The 23,900-nt window shown below is 52.3% G+C and overlaps 3 protein-coding genes across 3 annotated transcripts; 1 reads left to right on the plus strand and 2 right to left on the minus strand.

Moving 5' to 3' along the window:
* Window positions 1-14: 14 nt before the first annotated feature.
* Window positions 15-1,100, minus strand: C7974DRAFT_144305 (prefoldin subunit 3). Its single transcript, XM_046135664.1, has 4 exons — window positions 805-1,100; window positions 639-758; window positions 247-583; window positions 15-200 (listed from the first exon to the last, which is right to left on the minus strand). The coding sequence occupies exons 1-4, from the start codon at window positions 828-830 to the stop codon at window positions 90-92; spliced, it is 594 nt and encodes a 197-aa protein (XP_045998817.1). The 5' UTR covers window positions 831-1,100; the 3' UTR covers window positions 15-89.
* Window positions 1,101-2,654: 1,554 nt separating this feature from the next.
* On the minus strand, window positions 2,655-9,768 carry C7974DRAFT_389812 (polyketide synthase-like protein). Its single transcript, XM_046141409.1, has 2 exons — window positions 3,037-9,768; window positions 2,655-2,985 (listed from the first exon to the last, which is right to left on the minus strand). The coding sequence occupies exons 1-2, from the start codon at window positions 9,457-9,459 to the stop codon at window positions 2,941-2,943; spliced, it is 6,468 nt and encodes a 2,155-aa protein (XP_045998818.1). The 5' UTR covers window positions 9,460-9,768; the 3' UTR covers window positions 2,655-2,940.
* A 10,474-nt stretch (window positions 9,769-20,242) lies between these two features.
* C7974DRAFT_308321 (uncharacterized protein) lies at window positions 20,243-23,482 on the plus strand (the record flags this gene model as incomplete). Its single annotated transcript, XM_046138164.1, has 4 exons — window positions 20,243-20,363; window positions 20,403-20,457; window positions 20,521-22,374; window positions 22,444-23,482. 4 exons carry the CDS (start codon window positions 20,243-20,245, stop codon window positions 23,480-23,482), a joined length of 3,069 nt encoding a protein of 1,022 aa, XP_045998819.1.
* Between the last annotated feature and the right edge of the window lie 418 nt (window positions 23,483-23,900).

Below are 23,900 nucleotides of genomic sequence, written 5' to 3' on the forward strand. Positions count from 1 at the left end.
GTAATGTCTCCTGATATTGGTATCATTTTAGGCGCCAGCAAATGCTTGAATGTGTCATCAGCGTTCAATCATCTTTCTAGATCCATATCCTAGCTCTTCGACTTCCCCTTCTTGTCCTCTGTCAGCTCGCCTGATTCACGCTCCTTTCTCCTCTGCGCGACATCCCAGTTGTACACTCGTGCGAATGCGACCTCTAGCGTCTGTGATGTGTCAGCTTTACCCGCATCGAATAGCAACAATCCTTACCGTAATTTGTTCGCGCAGGAAGTCCAAGTCTTCCTCGCACGTCGCCAGACTAGCCTTTGCAGTCGACAGCTTTGATGTGAGCAGCTCCACCGCTTCGGGAATCGGATATGCCAGCATGACATTCGCACCCAGCCACAAATACACCTCATCTGTGGGCGGCACCTCGGCCTTTGCGAACAATGTGTCATTCAGCTCAAAAGTTGTCTCGATAGGGTCTGCGTCCGCTCCTCTCGTCTTCAGGAAGCGCACTGTTTCCAGTGTTTTTGAGATGTCTGGGATCTTGTCCTTCAGTCCTGCCGCTCGCCGTTGTGTGTTTGCTTGCATGAACTGGTACTTCCTACCGAATCGTGTGAGCCGCGACTGGTGTGAATTGGGTATTTGGTGTACCGTACGAGATCATCTCTTTGAAGCTGTTGATGGTGCTCTCCACCTCAGAGCGGTCGGTAACATAATCCTCGACACGGTCGACGAATGGAGCTTTCGGTATGCCCCGCGGGTTCGTCTCCGCCTCCCTTGCACAGTGTTAGTGGATGCCTCCGAAGGTGTCAAGCTCCTTACTGCGCCAACTTCACTACATCCGGCATTGTAGTGCGTCAAAGGTTTGCACGGTATATGAGTCGCGCAGATAATGTAGTAAGGGAGAGTGATTTCGTGGGCAGCAAGAAATGAGCGTTGCGTAAAAGTCGTGAGCCCTCCGGTATCGATATCATTGTTTGTGGTGTTTGCTGCAAATTCATGCCCCGCGTTTCCGCTCTCATGTTCTTGGCACGGGTCCGCCCCGCCCCGTTCAAGCTGGTCTCCAACCCGCCAGCGGAGATCAGTCCTACCGCCGCGACAGAAGCTAATGTTGGGTTCGTCATTCATGATGACTTCACCACTTCGGATGGCACATCTTCCGACTTCTCGACCACAACAGCACAGCCTGACTTCAATCGCGCGTCAGCCACAGAGCCTAGCCACGGATGGTCGGCATAGCCCCAGAAAGCCACAAGCCAGATTTGGGCCCGAAATCGAGACAGTGTGGGTAGCACCCGGAAAGTCTCAACACGAAAGCGGCATCTTCTAGTTATCGTCTACTAGCATCGGAAGAAGATCCGCTAGATGACTTGGATTGCTTGTCTGCGATGTGGCTGACAGTGGAGCTCGTGTCGGTCCATGGACTGGCGAATAAGCAGTGCCATGCCTTAACGGGCGGGCAAGCCTTGCCGGCTGCACAGCTTAGGCCTAAATCGCTCACACTATTGAAGATCAACGAAGGTGCAGAGATGATCTCGAGCTGCTGCAAAGGGACCGATCGCGCACCCGACTTGATCGAGTGCTTGCCTTCCCTGCACTACAATGTCAGCAATGACTAAGGATGAATAAGTGTATACACGTATCAATACATCATTGACTATCTCCCGTCTGTCAAAGTGTGAATCGGTGTGGGAGCCGCTGGGCACGGTATGAATTGCGCGCCCGGATCTCCGCACTGTACCCCGACCATAGAGTCGCCGACAGTCTGACTACTTAGCCTGGCTGACAAGGCGTACTGCACTCGTATGCGGCGGTACTCGATACGGCGCAGGATGCTATCAGCCCACATTCGTATCCTCGTTGGGGTCATCGCCTCACTAAGATGTCGTCAGACTTGCATTTAGGGACATGGCCCATCAGATGCAGATCCTGCAAGAACGTGGGGACCATCCGTATGGTGTGTGTCTATGCAGGCTGTGCTGGTTCGCCTCACTGTGTATACTTTCGTAATTGCTGTTGATGGGCCGATTGCGAGGCTACAGCAGCAACCTTCAATGCACTACTATAGCTCCGCATACACATCCCGCGCAGTTGAGTTGAAAACTTAAAAATTGACGCAATCAGTGACCTCGATACTCCTCCACACGGTTGATGGAGACCTTCTGAGGTGCCAATGAATATGGCGTGCAGCCGTAGCCACAGCCGCAGTCGCAGCCGTAGTACGTACGTCGGACAGCATTCAAGAAGGTGATGACTGTAACCCACGAAACGGTGTGACGTCAAATGTTTCTATATTCTACTCGCGAGAATCCGAGGGGCATGTTTTATGCTACCGATCAATGCAACGGCTATCCGATAAGGACAATGTAAGCACTTTACACCCGACTTTCGAGTGTTGGGCACGCTGGTGGCTGAAGCTGACACGCTCTTCTTGGACTCGCTTCTCCGATCATGCGATTGGATTGCCTCCACAGCCCGCTGCACGAAGAGATGTGACAAGGTTCCCAACCGAAGATGCTGCGGTGGAAGTGTGCTCCCAGACTGGCGGAGTACTGGGTGCGAAACAGATGTGAAGGTCAGAGTAGGCTTTTCGCTACGATCGCTGTTTGCACTAACAGAGGGATCGAGGGAGACCAGAACACAGGTTGGGAGTATCATCGTAAAGGAACTAGAAGAGAATGCAGATTGTGGAGTGAACGCTAAGTACTACGGACTATCCAAGCGATAAACATGCCGAGTAAAACAAAATGTCATACAATTCGTCAACACAAAGAAGCAAGAAACATTGCGTGAGCCATGACCAGTGGAACAACGCTTGTGTCTTGCTGGAAACGCTGAATAATGCCAGCAGCCCAGTGTATACCTGTAACAACCCTAAACGCCCACAACCCCAGGTTCAACACTTGAACAAAGGAGATGTATGCTATCTGTACAATCTACGTGCCAAAGGGTAAAAGCCTATAGCTTGAGACCCTTCTGAAGGAGCTTGCCAAGTGTAGCACCCTGCAAATCGAGTCAGTAATGAATTTGGCAACAGAGTCTAGGACAACTTACATGTTCACCCTTCATCATTGTGAAGTGATTACCGCCCATGACAGCGTACTCGAACTTCTCCTTAGGGAGCAGCTGAGCCCAGCCGTTATCATCAAAGACAGTGCGGTTGTTGAGGAGCCACTTCATAGGAGCTGGGTCCTCTCCCTCACCTGGTGGTGGGCGAGGGTCCTCGGGGTTGGGGCACACGCCGTCGGTGCACCAGATGGCGAGGACAGGAGGTGCAATTTTCGGGTCCATAGGAACAGGATCGTAGTTCTTCAAGTTCTGGATGGCCGAAGCGAAATGAGGCAGAAGCCATGAGGGAGTACCACCAGGCTTTCCGGTACCAAGAAGACCAATCTGATCGAAGAAAATGTGGAGACGAGCTGGTAGAGGATCGAGAGCGACCGGGCAAGGAGCATCGATCAGAACAAGGTTCTCAACCTTCTCGCCAGCATCAACAAGCTGCTTAGCAACTTCGTAGGCCATAACACCGCCAGCTGACCATCCTCCAATGATGTAAGGACCCTCAGGTTGGCGGCGCTTGATTTCCTTCAGGTAGATCTGAGAAACACCCTCTACACCACATTCCCATTTTTCAGGGCACTTCATGAATGGGCAGTTCAATCCGTAAACTGCCATGTCGGGGGAGATGTTGGGAATGGATATGTAGGATGTAGCACTACCGGAGCCATCAGGGACCAAGAAGAACTTCTTGGTAGCAATCTTAGGATTGCCCTGGAGCAGCACGGAGTTGGCAGTGGGTAGTTGAGAGACATCAATAGCCTGAGCGAGCTTCTTGTTAACCTCTGCAAGTTGGGGAGCCTGAGCGGTGATCTTGGCGGTAACTTTGACTTCCTTGGGAGCGGCACGCATATCGAGGGCGGTTTCGATAGCCTTGATTGTGACGTTGACTGTGAGGAAGTCGGCAGGGAGATCGCGTCCAGTCTGTTCGCGGAGGGATCCAAGAATTGTCAAGCTCATCAAGGAATCCATACCGATATCAGTCAGGTCGAGATCGTCAGTGATCTCTGCAACATCGACACCCATCTCCTCAGCAACAAGCTTGCGAGCAAGGCTATCCTCACCCCCGACAACTGCTTCGGAGACCTTGATATCAATGTCATTTCCGTCAACACTGGGGGCGGAGCTGGGAGGTGTGCTGCCAGCATCACGCTCGTAGGGCGTGGAGGGGTCAGACGGCTCGTCAGTAGTATCTGAGGCATTGTCCTCGATGATGGTGGCACCACCATCATACTGATTGAAGTGCTTCTTCAACTCGCCAACACTGGCGCAGTCGGTGAAGAGAGTTGACGGGATGTCCATATCCAGGTCCTCGCGGAACCTAGCCGAGATGGTCAAAGAAAGTAAGGAGTCGACTCCGAGGTTCTCGAAGGCAGCATCATCAACGAGCTCAGACATGTCAACATCCGTCTCTTCAGCAATGATTTTCATGACTTTGGCTGTGACGCCGCTGTTGACTTGCTTGACGACCTTGGCCTTGACAGGTTTCGCTGCAGGCTTCACGGCCTTGGTAACAGCAGGTGCGACCTTGACAGGTGCGGCAGCAATGGCCTTGACCGGAACAGACTTGACGAAAGACTTCGCGGCGGGAGCTGTCTTGACGCCAGCCGGTGGCATCATAATGTTGAGAGCACGACGAGGGATGTTCTGGAACTTGAGACCAAGAACCATTCCGATGATCTCCTCGCCTTCAAGGATATAGACATCACCGACGGAAATATTGCCAGGAGCGGGTTGCATACGGACATAGGAACGGTACTTCTTCTCAGGAGAAAGCTGCTTTGAGATCTTGATGGACCCCCAGCCGTGGGAGATGTAGACCGAGTTGTCGGAGTCGAGCTGGTCAGAAGCGTTGACAATGAAGCCAGAGAGGTGAGCTAAGCTGTCAATCCAGTATGGGGAGCAGAAGAACTCTCCATCTGCCGGAGTGGTCTGGAACTGGACTTGAGCAGTTGCTTCGGTATTCTTCCCATCTAAAATGACCTCCTCCATACCACGGTAGTTGTCAGCGTAGGTCACCAGGGCCTTGAAGAGCTTGTAGGCCATGCCACGCAGCACCTTATGAGCAGCGCCGGTCTCTAACTTTTGCTTGAGGACATCAATTTGAGTCTGGACCATGTACTGGATGCGACTCCACTCCTCTTTCCAGACTTTGACATCTTCGTACTTGACAACTCCAAAGGCGTGCTCGGCAAGGACCTTGGACCCGTCGGCGGTCACTGTGCGGAATCTGACGTCGACCTGGTTGGTCTCGAGGTCAGCAGTAGCCTCAATTTGCAAGTGCTGGCCACCGGCTGGGGCTGGCCATTGAGGAATCAGAGTCTTCGGCACCTCCATGGCGTGGACGTTGAGGCCGGGCGTAGGCATATTGGGACGCAGCTGTTGGTAAAGGTAGTCAGCGGCAGTCATGGCCTGGTCGGCGTACAGCGACGATGGGCACAAAGGAGTTCCATTGACTTTGTGGCCAGTGATAGCTGCCTTGAGCTTAGGGTCAGACAGATCGGACTGGATGACCACAGTACCAGAGTTAGCATGAAGCTCCTCGTGGACAATCTTGTGGCAGGACGTAGTGGATAATTTGGATGGAATCTCGACAGGAGCCTCGATGGCCTTGGGCTGAGCAGGCTGGACGGCCTCGCCCTTGGTCAGGGTCCAGTTGTTGTGGTAGTCGAGCCAGTACTTCTTACTATCGAAGCTGTACGTCGGAAGTGTCAACAGCTCATAGGCACTCTTGAATTGTCTGTGGTACTCATTGAAGTCGAAAGCCACACCGGCGAGATGAAGAGTCGCAATGGTGTTGGAAAGAGTCTTCCATGGATCCTCATTACGGCGAAGGGACCCAGCAGTGATGGGTGTCCCACCGAGGGTGGACTTAACCATGCCACTGCAGACAGGATGGGCGCCAACCTCGAGCCAAGTAGTCTTCTCGTCGAAGAGCTTCTGGTCTTTACCAGCAGTCAAGGCAGTCCAGAAGTTGACAGTCTCACGCGCATGGCGAGCCAAGTACGCGGCGTTGATGATACCAGCCTCGCAAATGACTTCTCCAGTGAGAGGGGACATGACCGGTACCTGCGGTTTGCTAAATACAACGGCAGCGGCAACTTCCTGGAACTTCGCCAGAATCGGCTCGACCTGAGCAGAATGGAACGCGAAAGGCACATTGAGCTTCGTGGACTTGAAGCCCTGACCAGAGAGGAGCTGGTTGGTAGACTCGACAACTTCGACTGTGCCGCAGAGTACAGTCTCCTCAGGGCCGTTCATGCAAGCAATCTCGGTCATCTTATCGCCAAGAGCGGCCTTGATGGAGGAAGCGCTGCCTTTGACGGCAAGCATACCGTGCGTACCAGCAGTACACTCCTGTTCAAGAATCTCAGCGCGGCGGCCGACTAGGAGGACCATATCGCTGGCAGAGATGACACCAGCGACGTGGAGCGCAGCGTACTCGCCGAGGCTATGGCCGACGACAGCAATCGGCTTGATGCCCCAAGATTCCCACATGCGGGCAAGAGCGACCTGTATGCAAGCCATACCAAGCTGTACAATGACGGGCGAGAGTGTGGCAACATCAGTACCAGTGAGCAAGGGCAGGAATGATGGAAGACCGTGCAGACGTGCGATGTTGTCAAGCTGGTCGATATCTGCCTTGAACGAGTCAAGATCTTCGTACAGCTTCTGGCCGAGACCGGTGTACTGCGAGCCTTGGCCAGTGAAAGTGAAGGCAGTCTTGGTTGGTACCATGGGGAGTGGGTTGTAAGAGTCTTTCAGCTGAGTCTGGAGAGCATCCTTCACCTTCGAGATGTCGTCGACGCAAATAGCGACGCGGTAGTTGTGCTGAATGCGACGAGCAGTGGTAGTATAGGCCAAGCTAGGAAGTGTGGTCTCTGGATTCTCCGCTAGGAACTTGATGATGTTGTTAATGTTCCTTTTGAGGGATGCAATGGATCTGGCAGTGACAGTAACGGTGTGCATTGTGCGAGGATCAACGCCGTTCGGCGCCTCGCGCAAAGGACCATCCTCTAGCAGAATAGCGGTGTTACCACCAGCTGCAGAGAAATTGTTTAGGAAAATCCTGCGCTTCTCAGCGCCATTGCGCGGAAGTGCAACCTGTGTAGTAGAGATGTGAACGTTGCGTTGAGCAAGATCCTTGGGGAAAGTCTTGTTCATAACTCCCTTGATGCCGACATTGGCAGGGATAGCATTGTTCTTCATCATCAACAAGACCTTAACGAGAGAATTGATACCTGAAGCAGCTTCACCGTGACCAATATTGGCTTTGATAGCACCAAGATGGAGAGTCTGCTCAGGGCGACGCTGACGATGACGTGGGGCAAAGACGTTGGTTACAGAGGTCATTTCGATCCCGTCACCAGCCTGGGTACCAGTTCCATGCATCTCCACGTAGCTGATATCGTGGGCGTCAACACCAGCATTGGCGAGGACCTTGCTGTAGAGGTACTCCTGAGCACCAGCGTGAGGGTGGGTGATAGAGACGGCTTCGGCACTGTGGTTTGTGGCGGCACCGAGGATGCAACCAAGGATATTATCCTGGTCAGCAATGGCATCTTCGTAGCGTTTCAGCACCACTGATCCACAGCCGTCACCACGGCAGTAACCGTCAGCATCATTGTCGTAGGTCTTGCAACCGCCGGTCTTTGATAAGAATTGGCCCTTGCTCAGGCCTGAGAAAATGTCAGGGTTGGTAAGAACGTTAAGACCACCAGCACATGCAGTGTCGCAATCGCCAGCCCAGAGCGAGGTGCAGGCCAACTGGATAGCTGCGAGGGAAGACGAGCAGGCAGTATCAATGCTGTACGAGGGACCAGAGAACTTGAAGTAGTAGTTGATGCGTCCGGGAGCAAACGCACGCACACCACCAGTGATGAAGTAGGTGTCAATGTTCTCAGAAGCGTTGATTTCACGCCAGTCATCGGAGGTCTGGCCATAGAAGGTTCCGATCCTGTTCAGCTTGGTAGATGGTGTGCGGTTAGGAACGTAGCCAGACATCTCCAACGCCTCGAAAGCTGTCGTTAGGGCGAGACGACCCATAGGATCAGTCTGGGCAGCCTCACGCGGAGACATGTTGAAGAAACGAGGGTCAAATAGACCAGGCTCGTCAATGAAGCAGCCGTAAGGAGTGTGGCTCTTGTTCTTCCCCTTTCCAGAGGAATCACAATGAGCCTGAGCATCAAAGCGGTCTGACGGAACCTCGCGGTGGACATCGAGACCCTTCTCAAGGAGCTCCCAAAGTGCTTCAGGGGTGGCTGCACCGGGGAAGCGACCAGACATACCGACAATAGCAATCTTGTCGCTCTGAGTACGGCCACGGGTAGCATGTTCAGTCTGCACCCACGAAGTATGGTCACGAACCGTGGTGCGAGACTGCCCACCTGCCTTGAGAGCAGATGCAAGGCTATTGGCAATGTTGGTTACACCAATAGCGGCGACAGAGCAGTCTGCGCTACCAGTGGTGGTCACCTGAGAGACGACTTCACCAAGCAGGCTGTCCCAGCGCACGGGCTCGAGGAGCATATCGGAAAGGGCATTTCGCATCAAGTCGAGAGTGCTGGTCGCGGTTTGACATTTGCCGCTGGCTGCCGAGTGGATCAGAGCCAGGGGTCGGAACTGCTGGAAGTGCCTGGTCGCCTCGCTGTCCAGGATGCGATCGATATCGGCTTGAGCATGCATGTGCGAGGCATGGTAAGGCGCATATACAGGGATGGGCACGCGGGTATTGTTTCTGAACGCGTCGATCTCCTGAAATAGGCGTTTCGTCGTTGACGGTGGGCCGCTGATAGTCAGGGCCATGACGCTAACCGCGCTAACATAGGCGCGCGCCGAGGCTGGTATCCGTCGCTCATCGTGAAACGTGGACAGAGCCTTCTTTGCTGCGATTTCAGAAATACCTGTGACAATGGTCGACCAGCTTTCTTTGGCCTCAGAAGACTGCCCAAGCGCATCCTTGGCCGCCCCAACGCAGGTACCGACGCGGAAGGCGACACGGACAGCTTCTGTTGCAAGAGGCAGCAGCTCACTGATCGATCGTGCGGACGCTACGACCGAGGCTGCAATGGATCCAGTGCACAGACCGACAAGTCGTGTGTTGGCAGGGTTGGGTAGATCGGTCGGGTTCTCGCCGTAGTATCCAATGAAGTGTGCAAGTTGGGCAAGAGTGACCATGCAGCTCTCGAGCTGAGCAATCTTCTTGCCTTCGGTGTAGTACGTGTTGATGAGATCCCAAGTGGTCAGGAAATCTGGGATCTGGTCGCGCTGTGTTTTGGGCAGTTTCTGAACCTCTTCGCGGAGAACAACACTGGCCCGGTCGAGGAAGGTCGTAAGTGTGGCATTATTCCTCCATGTAGCCACCTTCTTGAGGAGGGGAAACTGATCAGCGGTCTGATCTCCGAAGATGAGGACGTTCATGATGGCGTCTTTGGGTCAGGGTATTATAGGTGTAATGGAAAGGGAAAGAAGGCGGGGTCAGTGCCTTTCTAGAAAGTAACTCGTTGAAAAATGATAGGATGAGTGCGAGAATGAACCTTCGAACAGCGGGGTCAGTGCTGTATATTAACGAAGGGTATTGACGAGTTGAGTTTTGTTGGTGGTGGCCAGGTCCTCTGTTGGAGTGGGCAGTAGGGGTCGTTTAATAGAGGGCCCGAGGAACTGGATATGGAAGGATGATTGCGAGTGGTTCATGGGGGAATGACGGTAGCCCTTATATGTGTATGATCACCCCGAGTAGTTGGGCATGAGAAATCCGCCTGGTGGTCTATGCTTGATCCGCACGATGACAAGCACTTCGGCACCGGATCTGTGACAGCACAGATACGGGGCCATGTACTGCGGAACGATGTACTGCAGCAACATATTGACGCGAAGACAAGATTGAAGCACAGTCTAGTCCTCTTTCTGGATGGTGCTGCCATGATCCCGAGGGGTGATGGCGTGCAGTGACCGGGTATACTCCGAGTAAGCTTCATGCCTATTGATAGCTGGCGCACACTAGGTGTGTATGCCAGCCGCTGATGTAGCGAGCCAATGCGTCACAGACGATAGGAAAGGTGAGACGTGGGAACCTGGATAGCAAGGCGCTGTCTCAAAGTCGGGGCTAAATCTGCCGGATCCCCTCATGTAAGCCGGGGTGGGCAGGGAGCCCGTGTGTTTTTGCTGTCAATTACAGCACTGGCTAGGCACCCAAAAGCTTGGACCTGTGTCAACCGCATGGAAGGATAATGTGAGATAGCAAACCGTCGTGAGCTGTTTGGACGTTACTCCTGCACATAGCATGTCGCGCAAAGGCGAGTTTCAGTGCGTGGTAAGCGAGGCGGCCTGACAGCACATATTTCCAGATGCTCGAGCGAAGAATTTGTCAAGTCATCAATCTAGGGGTCTGTCTATCCGGCTGTGCTGCCATTGTTGGTGCATAATCTTTCGCAGAGGCCCACATGCCAAGCTTCTGAGACTACCACAACTGATCACCACCGTTCATGATCTCAGTAAGCATTGCTTCGTGCAGGTTGCAGAATGAGCGAGTAGAGCGCCACCTATTCAAGGGCGCAGCAACAAACTTCTTAGAGACCCCACCCGGAACCAGGGACGTAAGAAAGCTTCATTGCTGATGAGAGCCTGCACGATGCAGACAGCACAGCCCACCACCGGTACAGCTGAGAACGGCGGGCTATCCTAAACAAATTAGAATGCAATCAGGCTTAGTACCTTCGGTTCGGTGGATCGACATTAGACAGTCTGGATACGATGTTGGGCGAGTGCTTTGTGGCCTGACCGTTAAGAGCATTTCCCCACAGGTCCCAATTATGGAGTGCCGTTACGGGATCTTCAAACTCAAATACAATGTGTAATCGCTCGTTCCGCAGTCCAGGTATCTTCGCTGATTGTGGTAGTATTGAGAAGCTGAAGATCTTTGCTCTGTTGCAATGATCAGCGTTCACGGGGTTCCCCAACGTCCGAAGTCTTAAGCTCGATTAGAACCGCGCTTGAAAGAAGGACGGTGCGCATCTCGCTGTGGCTGGAGTACCCGCATATGTGTACTCCTATCGTCAATGACTCGGTCTTGCCCGTTCGTGTGCAGCTTTGGACGAAGCCTGGACTAGCGCTCGAACAGCAGTTTGGAATGCGAGCTCCGACAGGCTCAGGTCGAGCTGCTCTGTGTCGGTCTTGTCCGACATCGTCGCCGCTACTGCTTGGATTCAGCTTGCCAGGACGCAGAGACGATGCTGATCGACGTTATCGCGATGGCGTTGATTGACAGGCATGTGCTTTAAGGGTCGTTCACGTCAGTCAGAGCCGCGGCTCCCCATGCCGAAGCAACTCCAAGATGGGAATTTTGATGTTCCGCTCCGTGCAATCACCCCTGCTGCTCTAAGCGAAAAGTATAATCCCTTACACCGTGAGCCAGTCTTGTCAAGCGTCTACATTGATACACACATTCCCCTATTTTCGGTCGTGGTGTCGCACTGGTGCGAGCGCAGGTACCAAAACAACTCGAAACTTGTTCGAAGGAACAGAGCCCCTGAATAGAGGTAGGTCTTCCAAATCGATGCGATTTTATCATGTCCACGTTTCCAGTTGTGAGGTAGGTACATTCTTAGACATCATCACACCGAGTCGGACTCTTCGGAAATAGCTCGTAGAAAGAGTGCATAACAACAGTGGAAAGTAAAAGACTTGGATTTCAACACAATTCAGCGTCAACATGGCAGGACACAGCTATGGGATGCTTTCGTGTTCGAATTGAAGTACCTTCCATGTACTCTTGTCACGCAGTCAAACTGTGGTCAACATGAACATGTGATTGAGACGCTACGACTTCGCGTTACTGTCGAAGACTCGCTTGCATTTGTCTGGGGGGTAATTCCGTGGTCGAACATGGATTAAGGAGACGAGAGGCTCTTTGACGAAATCTACAATCACATCTCCTGTGTCGGCCCCACTTGTCCAGGCAGCATGTGCCTCGACGGACCCGACTTTGCACTGCATGCTAGGCCTCTACAGCATAGCATTGTCCCGTGCGGACTCCATTCGATGGACCCAAGATATGGGTTGCAGCATTATCGCGCTACGATCGCAGACGCATCAACTTCTGCATCAGCTCAGTGCTAATCCGCCACAGCTCGGTGATCTCTCCAGTCCAATAGCTTCAAGATGCTGTCTTCGCTCAGAACATACTTGACGCCAGTATAGGCTACTCGCTCTGAACTCTAACGTGCGTACTGAGCCGCTGCACCAGGGATGTAGACCCCGTTAGAGTGTATCTCATCAGACATCAGGACCAGCAACCCGTCCATTCGCAGCCACTCACCACATCCAAGATCACCAACTTCTCAACAATGACTCTGCATGTGCTCCATCACGTTTGTATGATGCACCACGCGATTCTGGGCTGTATCAACTTACGCGTCAAGATTATAAAGCATCGATGTGTCGTAAAGTGGCGGCAACATGCAGCCTTCAAAGCTCCTGACAACATCGAAGGCCAATGGTTCATGAATTCTATGCAGAACGCTGGTGCAAATCATCGATTGGCACTTTGCTCCATTACAGTGTCAACCAATATTTCAGCCACTCAATACAACCTTTCCTTTCCGACAGTAGTACGTCCTGGAGACTAATCACTGCAAAGTGTGCTGTGCTCTGGAGCCGAATCACGTACTCAGATGTGAAGCAATTATTCGCTCTTTTTCGTATTTTAGGATTTGCTCACATACTCACACAATCAGCAGATTCGTTCCTTTGCAGACGACGCTAAAATTATGATAGTTCTATACCTAGGTACAGAGCCAACAACGTACATTTCCTGAGTGAAGTGTCGGCGAATTCAATAAGAGCATGGTTTCGGCGCATCGATTTTGCCGAAATACAATAGTGGATACTTGATCCCCCTGGCGCCGTTGATATAGCTAGCTAGCGTGCAAGGGCTAAACACGCCAGTGGATATCCGTACCGCGATCGCCCCGGACCGTCGAACGCAAAACCCACCCAGTGTGCAAGGCTATTGTTTGAAGCTTCCATGCTTGTTCGCGAAATCCCATTCGTGTCTATTGTTTGGTTTCAGAACTATTTCGAGGCTCTGCGGATCCCATCGTGAGCACCCTCGAAACTGCTTCTATTCGCCTGCAACAACAGACAGGCATAGTTGGAATATCATCTCTACGACGACTGCACGATGTCTGCCTTTAGCCGACTTGGGTTTCACGGAGACCCAGGGTCGCTAGTCTACGAGTAATTGGCGCAGAGCTAGAGCGCCGCTGCTCCGCGGAAGACATAACGTGCCGTCCCCGAAAGTAGCAGTCATGACGGCACCACAGGGTGGTTGAGATACATACCGGAAAGCCTCAAAGACAAACGGACAGCTGTCATGCAAGTTGCAATTTGGCTTCAAGCTGTCAAGATTGATGCAGGCGGAAATAGAGCGGTTGCTGCTCGGCTAATTTTTATTGCTTGATGGGCGGTGCTGTCGCCAACGCTGCGTTTTTGTAAGGCCGAAACTTCACCGCAATGCTTGGAAAACGAATTCATGATGGTTGTACAGTGCCTCCCCCGCAACTAAAGTTGGAACAATCGGACCCCGCGCGGAGATGGGCTAACATTCTGATCGTAGAGTGGGCCTCATGTACCTTCATGTATCTTGGTGTGCACAACGTATGGAAACTTCGGGTCACGGCTGCAAGATCTGGAGAACATAATCAATCGGCCCTAACCATGTCAAAACTGCCAGTCCCGGTCTGCAGGTGGTCATCGATTGCAAACCTTGGAACGGGCCCGGGATAAAGCAGCGTCTTATTCGCGAACTCTCAAGAGGGGTTCGATACAAAGTAAACTGGCATAAATCTCCACAGCTGAAATCTTTGATAAGAGTTCGAGAACGATCTGGATCTGTGCATCGGCACCTCATCCACAGCAAGAACATCAATTCCTAGCGCCACGTGATCATACCTCATGGGTAGGCAATGCCGAATTGTGCGAGTCTACCACTCTGAGGCTAATGTCTGAGGCTGGCGCGTTCTCCAAGATGTGGTTCTAGGGTCTGATCGGTATCTTTATGAAAAGGTCGCAAGTTTGTCCGAGAAGGCGGAGTTCATACTTGGGTTGGGAGCGTTCTCGTCGAACCGTCTTTGATGACGACATGAAAGCACGTTCACCGCATCTTTGTTGAGATGCCAGATTTGAAATGGCTGTAACACCTTACTTTCCTCTTCAGGTCAAAGGGTCTTGAGATCCAAAAATTACCATAGGGTAGTCACCTTGCTTCTGGCGATGAGCCACACGATCTCGTACCACGATCAATGAAACGCACCTGTTGGTACTGGTAACAAACCACGCCTCCAACCACTTGCCTGGGAGGTCTCTTGCCTCGTAAAGGGAGCCATGTGAGCTCCTGGTGTAACGCGAAGCCACGCGGAGACTCAGCAAGCCACGTTAGCTCGACGCATCAGATCTCGCGGTGCATAATCTAGTTTGTTACACTGCTTCAGTTCGGTAGTTGCACGAGCGGCAGCAGCAAATTCTGACAGCGGATTCTCGCGTCTTCGGCACGCCGTGAACTCGATATTTTCAAGGATCAAGTGACCTATGCAGGGTCTTTACCTACTTTGTACCACAGGTCTGCTTCGACATGAACTGTGTTGCAGAAGTTCATAGAGGACCTTTCCAGGTGACTAGACAATGATACGGAACGTCGAAGGCTCGGTGAGATTTGATTACTGGGAACGGCATAGAGATGAAATCTTCCCGCCTCACGGGAGTACCTGCGACTCAAGGTAGGTACAAGGTATTTGAGATCAACTTCTGTAGTTGGTGCCACGATGACAGTTGGAGTTCCGGATTACAGCATGATCAAGGAAGGTGATCGGTAATTGCTGGGGTATGCTGTTGTTCGCAGCCGGAGTTCTGGTGCGGCTGCATAATACTAGTTGCACTGCATAGTCGATTGGTAACGTTGACACCTAGACCTTGCTCGAACCTTGCTCCTAGATACTTTCTGACGCTTGTTCCAGGTCGCTTAGTAGCTGAGACGGACTCTGAAATGCGGTTGGAGGGTTCGTGGTGGTCAAGTTGTAAGCTGATTAAGAATCTAAGATTAGCTGATGCTGTAAAATACAACAGATTACTTGTCGCCACACTTAGTCGTCTTAGCCAAGGCCGGATGTACCATGACACCGATGTATGTATCTCCAAGCACAGCGTTTGCAAGCAGAATCGCATCCATTGTCGCGGACAAGACCCTGATGCATTCGCCGTGGCACTGCACGTAGCGTCTGTTATGCCTGTCCGCGGTTTCCTTGTGGACAGGTCGAATGTACCTATCATCAGAACAGGTGTCGAGCTGACCGCGCGTGCTGTGAATGGGCCTACGAGAGCACATTTACCTCCGCGGTCTTCCGGCATCATGCCATAAGTCATGTCGTAGGGAAGGTCACAAAACGAGATTCAGGTTTCCGAATTTACTGCCGCCTATAACGGGGCGGTGATGAGCTGGCTGCCTGTGTTGGGCTTTGCTGTCGTTGTTGCAAAGATTCTGGGTGTCGAAGTGAGCTGTCGTCATGCCATGTTCCAGCTGCCTTCCAATATCACGATCGTGCCTTCTCTTGATGAGAGTCGTGTCTGTAATGTGTACAACCACTGCTCCAACTGGAGTTCTATCCATGTCAAATGCCATGTGAATTGTCTAAATCGCCGCTTATGGACTGCCTAAGTACCCGCTGTTAAGGATGTTAGCGGCGGCTGATACGGGAGCTTCCACGTTCACGGTGAGATGGAAAAGAGCGAGCAGCAAGACCAAAAATGATATGAGGGGATCACTGCCTAGGTTTCCTCGCAAGCATAGCCTGTCATTGCGATCTCACTGATAGGCATTGTTCGATCTTGGACGAATAAAAACGCACATGTTACAGCTTTCTAGGTACGCGTGCGTGGTCAGAAGAAACCTAAGAATCTGGACTGCTGCGGTCCGAAGCTACGACTCGAAACCGAATGTTGCGCAAAACTTTACTTACCGATGGGATACCTTGTCCAAGATCAATCCAGTTATTGCTGGCAGACGTCAGTGTATTACCACATGTCTGCAGGTAATTCCCGCATGAGGTTCATGCTACATCGAGAGCATGAGAAACATGCTGTGCCGACTCGAGAAGCGTTGCATAGATTCAAAGGGCCGAAGTGCTTGTACTTCCCCTTTGGATGACAAGTGCATAGCAACCTCGTGTTTTCTAGCGCTTTTGGGTAGGGTATCGTATCCCATGCAACAGGCTGAGAATCCTTCAAGAACAGCATGGTAAGTTCGATCTCTTCAACGAGATATCTGGAACGTGCTATATAGCATGCACAATGATGTCGATCGATCACAGAAGATGAATTTGAACAGTGCAACACTTTGCCCATTCAAACCTAGACCCTCACATCAGCCTTAGGCGTGCAGCCACCAATATAATCCTACAGTAGCCCTGCATGATACTACAATCCATGGCCGAGAGAGAGAGCTTTGGAATGATGGTGTCAGCACCTTCGTGTGAGGCACCATCAGCGAAGAGTCGTTGTTCTTATCGTTGACAACACACCCATCGGTGAATTTCCTCGAACATCGAGCTCTAGCCACGCTAATGTGCTTCCGGAGGGGAACCGGGTGTCGTGAGATTGCGCCCTTGAGTATGGCTTCATGCAAGTCTGACAAGCGCGACCTCTTTTCTCCGCTGCGGGATCTCTCGGCGGACTGGTAGGCTGAGCGACGTCTCCGCCCCGCCCCCGCCCAATCGCGTCATTGCGGAGGTTTTATTTCCCTTGTTTAAGGCCGGTCGCAGACGCGTTAGGGACATAGCCATCAGCGGGAAGGGCTCTGGTCGATCGCCAGCACTCTTGGTTTTCCTTGTGCGCGGTGCGAGGTGACAGGCGCCCAGCACTTGCGGGCCAATTGAAACTTCCTCACCCCTCAGGTGTCAGCCCACCATGTCCATCGTGCAGTCTTATCGGACGCCTTTCGACGTCGCAAGATATTCTTCATGTTCAGCTCTCCTCGAGGGGAGGCGTTCAAGAAAAGGCTGTGATCAGCGTCGAATGTCTTCAAGGATGCCTAAACCTTTCGCATTGATGGCCCTCATCATTTTCTGCATTACACCCTAGCTCCTGCGAAGCCTTGTCCCCACGAAATCCAAGCAGGGGAGTTGCTCACGCCGCCACGATATATGTACCAGCTGTTGCAAGCGTCATCAACTATGCAAGGCCTCGTTGTGGAAGCCATTGTCAGCCGTCGGCGGTTGAAGCATTCTCAAAACCTAATTGTATAGGCGCCACAAGCCACCAGGCGCTGAGGGAAAGTCACTGCAGAGCCATTGAGATAATCCGTAGAGCGCATCGAGTAGTCCAGTGTGTCGCAAAAGCCATCAATTCGGCTTGCATTGGTGGAGCAGCGGCACGGATTCAAGACATACCTGATTGGAGGCGTTCAATCTGAGGATGAGGTCTGCGGCAAGTACAGATTGCCGTGTCTTCCAGACATTCGCCACAACAAACGTCAAAAAGCATTGTATGTTCATCGACTCAGACACCAGGAACGTGAAACGAGAAGTTCACGTTCGGAGTTAGCAACATCTACCTGCGTTGCACTAGCGGTCAGGAACATCTGGCATTGTTTCAACCCCAAATTCTCTTTCCATATTTCCTACGTTCTAGTGTCGCAATTAGCTTTGCGAGTCGAACAACGCTCGCCGATCTGCTTCACGATTTGCGTGCGCTCTTAGATTCCAAATCGGGCACAGAGCGCGAAACCGCGCTTAGACTGTACATATGTGCTGCTGGGATGGAGCCCGGTTTGGCAAATCCTTCACTTAGAGCCACTGTTTTCGTGAAAGATCGTCGTTTAGGGCTGGCTGTGAGCATGGGGGCAACCCGAATTCGTAATCGTACACCGCCCGACACCATTGACACTTGCACGCTCTCAATTGGAGCCTTACATTCGTCTTGCTGATTAAGATGTCGATCACAACAGCCTGTCACATTCTCCAGGCAGCCTGAGATTGGCACCCTACCGCTAGACACCGCAGTACGCACCGAGTCGTTGCTGCACCATGTAAAATGGGGAAGTTGTCGTGTTAATTTTACGCCGGACAGGCGCTGCAACTCGGAGACTGGGCATCCCGTTGCATCGTCAACCACCAGTCAAACACTAGGCGGACATAACAGCTTCCGCGGGGTATCGAAGTCTACGACAACCAAGGGCACATTGCATCAAGAGTCGCCGACTGCAGTTGATCGACCAAACTGTGCGCACAAATGTCACCAAAAGCCTGTGCGGCACACGGTCAAGCTCGCGCACGTGCTTGAAGGTGCAGGACGTCGAAGCCAGGTTCGGCCAATTCAGCAAGGATGGAATGCACATCCTCATAAATTCTCCGCATGCAATGAAGCGGTAATGGACGATAAGAGAAAACCGAGCCTCCACGCCCGTGTGTCTCACACACGTGATCTCGTGATGCGCTAATGGAAAGCTTGATTGGAGAAAGGCGATCGCTCGCTAATGTTAATTATAGGTAGACGGGTCCAGTAGTGCTGGCCTAGTGTCAGTGACGCATGATGAAACACATCTTTGGAAGCGAGACACTCGAGAGTACGAGAATAGTCGACTAGGTATATCAGGGTAATTGCGAAGTGGAATTACAGCCTGGCGCACTGCTGTGCGGAAGCTCACCCAGAGTTGACCCGAAGCCCTGACGTTTCGTCAGCCCTGGAGAAGTTAAGGTCTGCCCCAGGTCCACTAAGGTACTTTCATGTGTCAAGACGCACAATCCGGCGGCCACGTCAGGGTCCACAGCCAGGAAACAGTCGAGGGTTCTGCTTGAAACGAGCGAATAGATGGCCAAGGATCAGTGTTACTGTTTCTAGAATCAGGACTTGGCTGCTGTCAACCACGACTCAGCCGCGCAGGCTGACAGTCTGCCTGAGCGTGTCACGCCTATTCTTGCCCGTGAGAGCATATGTGAGCGGAACCTGGTCTCGTATCTTCGCTTTGCCAGTCAAAAGCCGGGGTCAGCATTGCGACCGCAGGTTCGAACAATCCGTGGACAGATGAATGAATGCGCGGCGTTTAGCTTGTGACTCTCGCCGTTCCGTGCAAGTTCGTGCGCCGCGTGAGACAGCAGTAGTTGAATTGTATCAGTAATAATGCTGTCGTATTGCAGAATACATTACACCTTTACGGCTTGCTTGTTCGGGATGCGGATGCGCTTGATGGTTCGGTGCGCAGGCTAGGTGGCTGACGCGGGCTCGGCGCGCCATCCCCCGTAACACCACGAACTCTTCTCCACCACGATGCCTAGCTTATGGTCTACCGATCCAAGGTCAATCCCTGCGAGGGCTGAGTCTTATCATCAACGCCATGCAGCGACCCCCTGGTCGCCCAAAGCAGATTCAGCACTAACTGGGTTGAGTCCCGACCCACCCAAGCACCTGGCGCTGATGCATGTAACTGCGAGGCACTAGCTCATCGCCCTCGCGCTCAATTGATGAATTCATCGCTTTGCAAACGCATTACAGCCCTCGTTGGGAGCCGGGACGGTCGTTGGCTCCACTCACATCTTTCGCACGCTTAGCCGTACTCCGTTGTCGTTCAGCGGTCCGCACTGTCTTTCAGCCACTCGCTTTCTTCCACTACGGACTTGTCCTTTTTTTACTACGCTACAGGTATTTGTTGCGCAGTACTCAGTCGGAACATCCCTCGTAACTTGTATCTTTTGAACACAGCCAGTCGAGCAACCCTGTCGTCAGCTTCAAAGCCGCATCCACGTTTCCAGTCAGATATCTCAGCATACTAAATCTGGGAATCGCCCTGACGTTGACTATTTCCACCATTAGCCCCATACCGGTATTGCAAGCCGCTCTAGCCTGTGAACCCACGGGAAGGCGGAAGTCTGCGTCGACCACTTATAGAGGATTACACTCCGCCGCGCTGGGTCAACAGGTATCTGCTGTCGCCCCAAGCCACAACGACATAATCCCCCGCTGTTGCCACTATTCACAGACCTCTTCCCCACCTTGATGCTGATCGTACCAACGATACGCTAAGAGATTGGCGCTGTGACAGTCTCCGTTCCTCTTCAGCCTCTTTTGTCGACGTTGTCTGCAATTGTTCTCGAGGCTGCTTCTTCCACTCTCAACCTGCCTTTAGGTCGATAGTACATACAAACCTTCAATTACCAAAATGGTGTTCTGTACCTACTGTGGACAGTCCTTCACCAGGGACGAACATCTGGAAAGGCACATCTTGACTCGTAAGTCCACATCCTCCCTCAGTGATCTCCAGCTATACTCAGGCTGCAGAAGTCCTCTGGATTTTGTTCTAACCACCTTTGAATGATTAGACACCAACGTGAAGCCCTTCAAATGTTTTACCTGCCATATGAGTTTCGCCCGACGGTTCGTGGTCCCCTTCCAACTCTTTCAAGTTTCTCTCTAGTCAACAGGCTGACAGCCCTGTAGCGATCTTCTACAGCGTCACTACACAGTACATGGTCGTAACCAAAACAACGAAGAAGGTCTTCCAATCCAAGGCATAATACCGAAATCTGCCGGTCGGACGCCTATCGCTTGTAGCAATTGTGCAAAGACGAAGACAAAGTGCGACAAGAAGTTCCCTTGCAGTCGATGTGCACAGAGAAATCTGAAGTGTACACTGCGGCCGACTCGAAGGGCGTCAAAGAATGTGAACAGGGTTGGTGTTCCTCTTGAGGTTGCATCGAGTGGCAGCTCAAGCGACAATGGAGGCAACCCGGAGCTTCAGAACACATCAGCAGGAAACTCTCCAGCTCGTGAATTGCAGCCTCCCCAGTCGAATGGGCAACCCTCACCTGTGCTGATACTACAGCAAGTCTCACATGTACCGGGAGCTCCCTCACAGCGGCAATCCCAGTCACCCTCGGCACCGCACTCGAGACACTCATCCATATCTCAGCCCGTCCAGCCAGCTCCGGTCCCAACTCCAGAAGAAACGCATATCCAGCTGCCCCTCTCTCACACTACTCCTCCTTTCTTCGACCAGTCGCCACCGCACACGATCCCACAGCCGTCTACACTTCTTTCGCCGCTGCCAACCCCTGGCAATATAGTCAACGGCTTCATGACCTCCACACCTATGTCCGGCTATGACGACTTTGTACGATCTGGTGGTCACTCGGACCCAGAGACGAGTCCATTCATGATGGATCCGTGGAGTGGCATGCCTATGGGTGCAGAGTTCGATTCGATGCGGATAGATCCCTCGCTGATGATGTCTATGAATATGGACATCAGTATGGGCCCTCCAACTGAGGGTATCCTTGGAATGATTCCAGAAATGGCACCCAACCAGGCGTTTGGACACGTCCAAACACCCCTCCAAACACCAAGAATGGACGAAACTTTCTCAGATCTCCAGATTGGCAGCTCCGCCTCGATGTTCTATCCGTCCCATCGTCATTCTTCAATCGTAGATGCAGGCATCCCGGATCTTGGTGCTATTGTCGCTGCACAAGATGGCTGGACCGTCTTCCGTTGCACTCCTCCGATTCCATCGAGCTCTTGTCCTCGCACGGCACGACTGAATCTCGAACGGTTGGAGCTCAGCCTGAAGAACCACGAAGGCTGGAGCAACTGGTCACCATCCTGGGATGAGTCCGACTTCCAACAAGAAGGTCGGATTACAGTCGCAAAGCTCCAAGAGAATACCAGAGATAAGCTTCTTGCGATAACTCAGAGCTTCTTACACAAGGCGCTCGAGATTCACAAGGATGCTATGAGTACCTCTTCGAGTAGTGGCGAGTCACCGGGCTCCAGTGCATCTCTTTCAAACTTCATTATTCTGCCACCTGCTCGAGTCCTTGAGTATTTCCTCAAGTCCTACTCCAACTCTTTCGAGCGCTATTTTCCTACTTCTTCTCGCGGAATTCTCGATACCAATGAGCTCATGCAGAACTACAACGACAAGGCCTCTAGTCTGTTGATTCTCATGATGATCGCTCAGGGTGCCATGGCTATTCCTTCGATGGAGGCGAGGTGGTTGACTGGAGGCATCACTGAGGCCTGTCGTATCTCGTTGTTTGATCTGATCGAAAAAAACATCATCATGGCTGGTGATCCAATTGTTTTGCGCGCAGCCCTTCTCTTCACTGTCCAGGCTGCCTGGAGTGGCGATAAGTGGCAGATGGACATCGCTATGGGGCAGCGAGGGATGTACTTCTCGATGCTACGACATTCGGGTATTCTCGACGCTCGTCCGATGACTGCGCCTCATGCGAATGGAGGGGTGTCGACGGAGGTGTTTTGGCGGGAGTGGCTGCAGCAGGAGGCCAGAAGCCGGTAAGTAACGATATTCTTGTGTGCTCTCGGTAGAGTCCATCACGTGAGCTTCCTACTGATGATCCTCAGGCTCATCTACTCGTGGATCATGGTCGACCAAGACCTGTCGCTTTTCCATGATTCAGCACCGCTTTTCTCTGTCACCGAGTGCGGGTCTCCAATGCCTGACTCGGACAGCTTATGGCAGGCTCCAAATGCCGCTGAATGGTCGCAAATCTTTAACCAAGTCCACGAATTTTCCAACGGGTACTCGTCCGTCGGCTCGGGAGCTAGGCCAACAAGCCTCAAAGAGCTCTTTCGTCAATTCCTGGATGATGAAATCATCGTCCAGGATGTTCAGGAGGTGCACCTTACTCCAATGCATCTCCGTCTGCTACTCCACCCATTGCAGACTCTTGTAGTTCAGTACTGCCAGCTTCTTAGCTGTTTTTCGGATAGCGTCGCTTCGAGATCCCGCAATAGGGCGCTCACTGCTGCATCAACTCGGGTCCGTCTTGAGGAGGTGCAGGCGCTCTTGGGACGATGGTTCGATCTTGCACAGAGATATCTCAAGTCGAACACTGTCTGTCCCCTCATGCAAGCCAATCTGGTCATGTTCCATCTCATCAGCATGAATGCTGTGACCAACTTCCCAGAGATTGAGAGGTTGGCACGAAGAGAGGGCGTTGATGGCACCTACCCGCAGATGTTGTGGCTTCACAAGAAATGCATCTCGGATGTTCAGGAAGCCATTACACATGCCGGACAAGTACTGCGTCTGGTAAGGGAGATGCCTCGCGGTATCCGTCCACCTTGGTGGCCTGGTGCGATCTACAGAGCCTCTCTCGTCCTGTGGACGGATGCGCTGACTCACAACGACTCTGCTGGACCGCGACAGCAGGGCGTGGCATTCCCTGTCGATCGCCTGCCAGCAGACCATCAGACAATCCTCAGATACTTGTCTCGTCGAGAAGGAATCCCAACGTTGACAAAGTTCGATGGTACACCGGTCCCACTGGACAACGGCTTCTCGGTGCTGTCGCACTGTATCGATATTATCGATGAAGGTGTAGCGACCAGATTCTCGGATGGTATTCGCAGTAAGCTAGAGAGGCTAGCACGAGGTTAGCTGACCTACTCTACGTCTTTGCGTTTTGTATCGTGCCCTTCGGGGCTTTTTTTTTTGCGTCGTAGCGGCAGACGCTCCGCATCGTTCTTTCGTCCTTGTTATTGTCATTTCATCTCTTTCTCAAGATACCCATCAGCAACACTAGCGACAAGTGCTTTAGGGTATCGGTGCTGTATCGCTTGAACTTCCTGGAGTACGGTGTTTATGGACTGTCGTTTGACCCTCACGGCCTCCGCCCCGTTCGAGGGTTCCGACTTCATCAATGACTAGACTGGTTAACATGGTAGTGATCAGTAATGTATATCATAAAGCAATGACAAGAAACCACCGCTGTTAAGAGCGACATACATACCTTTTTAGGATGATGCTGATGTGTGATGGGTGTGTGGGTCATGGGACACGAAGGTACACATGAGCG

The sequence above is a fragment of the Boeremia exigua genome (assembly GCF_020726555.1).
Source record: "Boeremia exigua strain MPI-SDFR-AT-0100 chromosome Unknown C7974scaffold_4, whole genome shotgun sequence".
NCBI lineage: Eukaryota > Fungi > Ascomycota > Dothideomycetes > Pleosporales > Didymellaceae > Boeremia > Boeremia exigua.